Source organism: Solanum tuberosum, unplaced genomic scaffold (genome assembly GCF_000226075.1).
Source record: "Solanum tuberosum cultivar DM 1-3 516 R44 unplaced genomic scaffold, SolTub_3.0 scf00030, whole genome shotgun sequence".
Taxonomy (NCBI): domain Eukaryota; kingdom Viridiplantae; phylum Streptophyta; class Magnoliopsida; order Solanales; family Solanaceae; genus Solanum; species Solanum tuberosum.
This window is the reverse complement of record NW_006238956.1, coordinates 2,553,207-2,560,444: the sequence shown is the minus strand read 5'-3', so window position 1 is coordinate 2,560,444 and position 7,238 is coordinate 2,553,207. Positions and strand designations below refer to the sequence as shown.

The window sequence follows — 7,238 nt, the reverse complement described above, 5'->3', positions numbered from 1 at the left end:
TAGTAGAATTGTGTTAGAGATGTTGATCCACTTGAAAGGTGGAGGTGTTTAATTACTTTGTAAATTGTGATTATGGCCTTGAAGGCATAGTTTGATGAATTGAAGTATTATCATGATATTGTATATGTGAATGTATAAAGTGAAGGATTTACATGTGATTTCAATGATAGAATGATGATCATGTATTCAATGTATTTGTGTTAGTATTGAAAGGTTATTTATCAATTTGACACTCATGAATGATAATGGTAGAATGTGAAGAGTTTCTATAATGTGAATCTTGAATCTAGAATTGGTAGGCTTATGCATCATTTTCTTGTATAATGAATGTGTCTTGACTTGATGAATATGAATCGATAGGCTATGGCATTCCTTTCATATATGAGTGATGAATGTGTCTTGACATTGATGGATATGAATTGATAGGCTTAAGGCATTCTTTTCATAAATTATCTAATGTAATGAAGACTCTAGAATCAATAGGCTAGTGGCATTCCTTTCATGAGTATAAGAATGTAATGAGGGACCATGAATCGATAAGCTTATGGCATTTTTTTCATGGGGACTCTAGAGCTATCATTGAATGTACCATGGATCGATATGCTTATAGCATTCCTTCCTTGTGTAATGATGTATCATGGGTCGATAGGTCTATGTCATCCCTCCCTAATACACTAATCTAATATGAATGAAATAATTTATGGGAATGTGGACTAAGCACCGAGTGGATATGGTTAGATGGAACTCTCCCAATGTTAGGTTAGAGTTCCAACAAACATCTTTCTATCCCATAACTATGTGCCCACATAGGATATTAGCTAGTGGATTCCATCCGAGCTAATGTTACCGTTCTACCTTAGGCAAGTAGAACACCTTTTACGGTCTGGGGTTACATGACACCGGATTTCATGTCTAGCTCACATGTTCTATGTCAGTTAAACGCTTATTCCTATCATGTGAGATGTGCACTCTAGTTACTTGATAGGTACTACAAAGTGTAGGTAGTAGTATGGGATGCTATCTATACATTGCATGAGTAGGCTTTGAAGGGGCTATAGTGAGTTCTCTAAGTCTTAATGACTAAATGTATGAAAGTCCTCTAAATGCATGAATGTGTCCTAAATGAACCTAATGAAGAATGTTGGCTTAAATTCTTAGATGTAAAGATGCATGCTATACTTGGATTGTATTTTGAGTACTTCGTTGTCATGACTTATTTTATATGAATGTGCCTTGTCTAGGGTGACTTCAAAGGAGTACTTAGTGTGAGTAGTAGTGTGGGATGCTACTTGCACATTGCACAAGTATGACTTAGAGTTGTCTTAGATGTTGGCCTTAATGTGATGATGTGATTCATGTAAGGTTATTGTCCCCTAAATGCTTTATTGTGTAAAGGTGGAAAGGATGAATGGTAAGTTCACTATCGGGTGACCTTAAGGTGGTGCCTTAGTGTGGGTGGTGGTATGGGACGCTACCCATACATTGCACAAGGTATAGTTTGAAGGTTACTTGAGGTGGAGGTACAAGGTGAAGGTAAAGGGTTATATGTGATTTTGCTCTGAAAATGTGACTTGTATGTTGGTTGTGACTTATATTATGCCTCTTTTATTCAATGTTCACGAAGTTTTACCAAATGGCATAAAAGCATGACTTTCAAACAAAATGTCCCTTTTTAAGCATGTTTTTGCATGGTCATCATACTTGGTACATTTTTGTGTGCTAACCCATATTTCTCTTATTTTTACAACAAAGTGTAGGTTCCGGCAAGTGATTGCTTACTCTAGATTGAAGTGCTTGGATTGCTATTCCCCCAAGATCAAGTGGTATGTCCTCATAGATCGAAGTTTCTCTTTATTTCATGTAATACTAGACATTTAGTAGTTTTCGATTGTAAAGGGCCGTGTCCCTAATATGTTTTGTGATTGTGTCTAAGATGGTCATGTGAGACTTAGATTTCCGTTGTGTCTTTTGAAAGATTGTTAATTGAATGTTTTGAATCGTATGGTTTTGAATAAAAGGTTTTAATTCCGTACTATTTCTATTACCTACGCGATGAATAATGCTAGAGGCTTGCATAAGACCCCTTTGGGGTCGAATATGCCGTGTTACGACTAGGGGGTGCTCTCGGGTCGTTACATTTACCTTATGAATTAGAATGATACTATATTCATCTCAAATTATTTTTTCGTGATTTTTTTCAAATTATTATTAGTATTTTCGTTTATAAATTTTTAAGATAAAAGTAAATAGTTTTTCTCATTTTACCTTAAGAAGTAATTATTGTTATTGACAGACTAATGATAGAGTAAATATAAAGTTAAAGTTGATTATATCTTAAGATATAAATAAGAGTAAAATATTAGATTTAAAATTTATCCTAATTAATTTTTTATTAAAGAGTGTGATATTCTACTAAAAATACATATATTTAGTCAATATTTGCATCATATTTTATCATTATTATAACCTTTTGAGTACTAATTATATTGCTTATGCTTCGTTGTATTTTTTATGTATAGGATTAAAGTGGTTCAAAATGAAGAGATCTGAACAAAAAGCTTGATAAAAGTGTTGAAATGGAGAAAGAAAATAAAGGAAAATAATTTGGTAATGATGATGGTCTATATATAATATACTCAACATACATAAGAATATGGCACTGACTACACCCCACATATAACAAAGTCAAACCCTTAATCCAGGACCATGATTAACGGACTATCACGAAGAAGAAAACATAAGGGGAATGGGGGAACAATAAAAAAAATAGAAGAAGGAGAAGAAAACATATATACACGTAAAAAATAACCCCAAGATCAAACATCACTCAGTAGTCGAGCGTGTAATCAGAATAGGCGTACAAGGTATTACAAATAAAAATATATACAAAATTGTCTTCGTATGCAAAATAATGACTAGTCTTCACTAATTCAAAATAAAGGAGCTCACCCAGTCTCAAAATCTAAAATGTTGCTCCACACGAGGCCTAAATAAACAGCGCGAAGTCATACTATATTCTACATGATGCAAAGAGTGTAATATGAGTACCAACAAGCGATATTTTTTAGGCATAGGCCGACTTAGTTCCAAAGATAAAAATAGCATAAATGGCAGGAAAATAAGAAAAGTATAGAAAAAGCAATTGAAGAACATATATTACACAATTTAAGATAGGAGATACAAAGGAATAAAATACAATGAACAAGAGACAGAGACGAGAATATACAGTATTGCGATAAAAAAATCAAATAAGCTAAAAGTTATTGAAAACACAATTAAACTTACTTGAGAGAAATAAGATTGAAAAAGATCTAACTGAACTTGGAAAAAAGATTGAAAAAGATTCAACTGAACTTGGAAAAGAAGATTGATGAAAAAAAGACACACCCCACTTCGTTTTTCAGGAACGATTATAGGATCTCACTTTTCTTTATGTTTTCAATAATGGAAGATGGAAGTTTTGTTGGAGAATGATCAGTTTTATGGAGGTTGATAATTTCGGTAAAGCAGGTTTATGGAAGACGAAGAGTTCTCTAAGAACGTTCTGAGATTTCCTCAAGAAATGTTTACCTAATATTATTAAATATTTTTTTATATTCTTTGGGATTGTAATTTAATTTTTTGGAGGGATGAATTTATTTAATGTTGAAGTGTTGGGATGAAAATGATATTTTATATACTTGTATTTTTATCCCCAAGTTTTTAAAGTGATGAAAAGGTTCATCACCCACAACCCAACCTCACTTTTTCACTTTTTCTAATCGTAACCCTAAAAGTTAAATCAAAAAAATTAAGTGGCTATTTCTCAAATTAAATTTTGGGAGTGTCCCCTTACCGATTAATCTCGTGAGAAAGAATAGGAAAAGGAGTATAAAAAAATTAAAGGGGAGATCCCTGATCAGACAATGAATTTGACTGAAATGGCTGGATTGCCCATCTCTGGCGAGACAATAAGGTTAGAAATATGAGGCGGCCAAAACTCGCATTGGTATAGAGAGTGTTTCCAAAGAAAACTGCACGTGATCTAATGTATGAACATGGTGTTTACGACAAACATTATTTTTCGTCCAATTTTTTAGTGATTTACAAAAACTAGTATATCACCAATTGGGTACATCACTAATGATAAAATCATGTCCATGATACTTTAATTTTGTGTTTAATGGTAATTGTTGGTGTAATATACCATAAATATAATAAATTACGGTTGAAAATAAATTGATAAAAAAGAATAAACAAATCTTTAGGATGAGGTGTGGTGTCTCACTCTCAAAGAAGATTCAACTCCGGATTAGTTGGAGAGTCCAAAGCTCCACATAAGAACATCTTCCCTCAACATATAAATCCTCTCTTGTACATAGTGAATATAATTGAAGACTTAGAATTTTTTTTTAAGTCTCAACTCTCTCTTTCACTACACTAATCTTGAGAGACACAATACAATTCTACTCATCTTTTTCGCTCTATATTTTCTTGTACTTCTCTTGTTCTCATCAACACAAAGTAAGACCACATACACTATTTATAAGTGAGGAATTCATCCTTGCAATAAATAGGAGATAGTGGGTAGTATATTGGGTAAATGAATGGCCCAAAGGTTGCAGAAGTTACAAGAATAATTAGGTTGAATAATGGGTGAAATGAAGAGTTGATGATTACATAAATTACTAACAACTAATGACCACTTTCTTACATAATTGATGATAGTAAAGAGGCACAATGTAATGTCCACCAATGGACATAACATGATGCATAATGTGACATATGTACATTTTATTAATATTAAAATGCCACACCAAAAGTAGTTAATAAATGGCATCAACTCATATTTTGGAGGACATCTCAAGGGGAATTTTTATTTTTTTTTGCATGTAATTTTTGTCATAAAAAATGAAGAATTATTGATAAGATCATTTGGAAAAGAAAAAACACTCATTTTTCTACATTCATAATGGCGTGCTTACACATTATAGGTAAGGTTTAGGAGGAGGACAAGCTCTGAACTAATAAACTAATTAACCCTTAGGGATGGACCCCTCCCAATAACATTTTCCAACGATCATGAATGTCCAAATTAGTTTATGAATATAAAAGCAACCAAAATTTACATGCGTACAATTTGATTCTACAATTTTGGATGCAAATATTTAATCCAAAAGAAATATGAATCCATATCCTATTAAATTTTCAGAACAAATAAATGATGTAGTCGTATCTGGGGTAAAAAAAAATTGACGATAATTTTCTACGATTTTGTCCCATTTGAAATATCTGTCCAATATTTTTTAACAACAGGAGGAACAATAATCACATACTTTTTTCTATTTCAATTTATGTGTCGCATTTTACTAGGATCAAACTAGTAAAATTGGTATGTGAATTTGGATATGGTGTCTTTAGTATTTCTGAAATAAGATTTTCAGTTTTAGAAACTACGTAAAATGTATTAAGGACCTGTACCATATTTAACAATTCAAATTATTTAAAAAGAATTTACAACAATTATGATTAAAGAAGGTGTCAATTTGGCTCTCCACATAATAACTAGTTACATAAATTTAAACAGCTAGAAGCCAGAGGGAGTAACATCTTATGGTGTGCTTATTTTGAAAGAGTTGTATGATATATAATAGTAAATGGAACTTTCATATATAGTTATTATACCTCTAAATCTGTTTTAGTTTTTTCTCCGTGGAACACTCTAAATCACAAAATTGGACGTTTGAAAACTTTGTTTGTTAAAGAGCTAAACATGTGATGAAAAATCCTCTTTCAAGGCACTAAAGTTGTTACTATACAATCAATCACCATTAAGAACAATGCAATTCAGTGCGTATTCATGAGAATAAAGGATCAATGGTGAATGGAATAATAAAGAAATTGCCGGAGGATTTGGTGAGTAATATACTAGTAAGGTTTCCAGTAAAATCCCTCATACGATTAAAATGCATCTCTAAAAGTTGGTACGCTCTCATACAATCCACCACATTTATACATCTTCATCTCAACTATCAAACAACCATAGAAGATGAATTCATTCTCTTCAAGCATTCCATCAAAGAAGAACCAAATGAATTTATAAATGTTTTGTCTTTTCTTTCTGGTGATGATGATGCTTTTAACCCTCTTTTTCCAGATATAAACATAACATATATGTCCTCCAATTTTAATTGTACTTTTTATCCACTTGTTGGTCCTTGTCATGGTTTGATTGTATTAACAGATTTGACAACCATAATCTTATTCAATCCAGCAACAAGAAATTTCAGATTGATCCCACCTAGCCCTTTTGGTTGTCCACAAGGTTTTCATCGTTCCGTTGAAGGGATTGGATTTGGCTTCGACTCCATTGCAAAATACTATAAAATTGTTAGGATTTCTGAAGTATTTTGGAATCCTTGGGATGATTATCCTGGTCCAAAAGAAAGTAAGATTGATGTTTATGATTTTAGCATGGATTGTTGGAGAAAAGTGGAGCATGTAAATTTGCCATTGATTTATTGGTTACCTTGTTCTGAGATGTTATACAAGGAAGTGGTTCATTGGTTTGCAACTACAGATATGTCGATGATTATTCTTTGTTTTGACATGTGCACTGAGATTTTTCGTATAATAAAAATGCCTGATGTTTGTAATATTCTAACCAATGAGCAATATTATGGTCTTGTAATACTAAGGGAGTCTCTGACATTGATTTCTTACCCTAACCCAATGTCTCCTATTGATCCAATAAAAGATAAAGTCCATGTTTGGGTGATGGAGGAGTACCCTGTAAGCAAGTCATGGATATTGAAAAACACAATCAGAGTTGTTCCTGTGGAATCACCGCTAGCTGTTTGGAAGAATAATATATTGCTTTTTCAAAGCAAAAATGGACATGTTATTTCATATGATATTAATTCCAATGAAGAAAAGGAACATATTTTACATGGTTTTCCCGCAAGTTTGAGTGTTATAATTTACAAGGAATGCTTTACTTCAATTCCACGAGGTAGCCACAACACTTCAAAAGTACAAAACTTTTAGAGACAGTTTTGATGAATTAGCACCAATTTCAACAATCGTTTCTTCCAAGTAGTAGGTAGCTTGTCTACTACTCACTCCATTACATACTAAGTTAATTTTTGAGTAATTTTTTATTTTTCAATTGTTCAGTTTTCAAGACTACTTTTAGAGTGTTCTTTCAATTTTATCCTTCATTAGTTAGTATTGGAATTAGTGATTAATTAATATTTAGT

At 32.3% G+C, this 7,238-nt stretch overlaps 1 protein-coding gene across 1 annotated transcript; it reads left to right on the top strand.

Moving 5' to 3' along the window:
- Nucleotides 1–5,856: 5,856 nt before the first annotated feature.
- On the top strand, nt 5,857–7,026 carry LOC102590823 (F-box protein CPR30-like). The gene has a single exon (XM_006341818.1). The coding sequence runs from the start codon at nt 5,857–5,859 to the stop codon at nt 7,024–7,026; it is 1,170 nt and encodes a 389-aa protein (XP_006341880.1).
- Nucleotides 7,027–7,238: the final 212 nt, after the last annotated feature.

What these genes read in the sequence shown, in the direction of transcription:
- LOC102590823 (XM_006341818.1), top strand. Translation starts at nt 5,857, where the DNA reads ATGGTGAATGGAATAATAAAGAAATTGCCGGAGGATTTGGTGAGTAAT.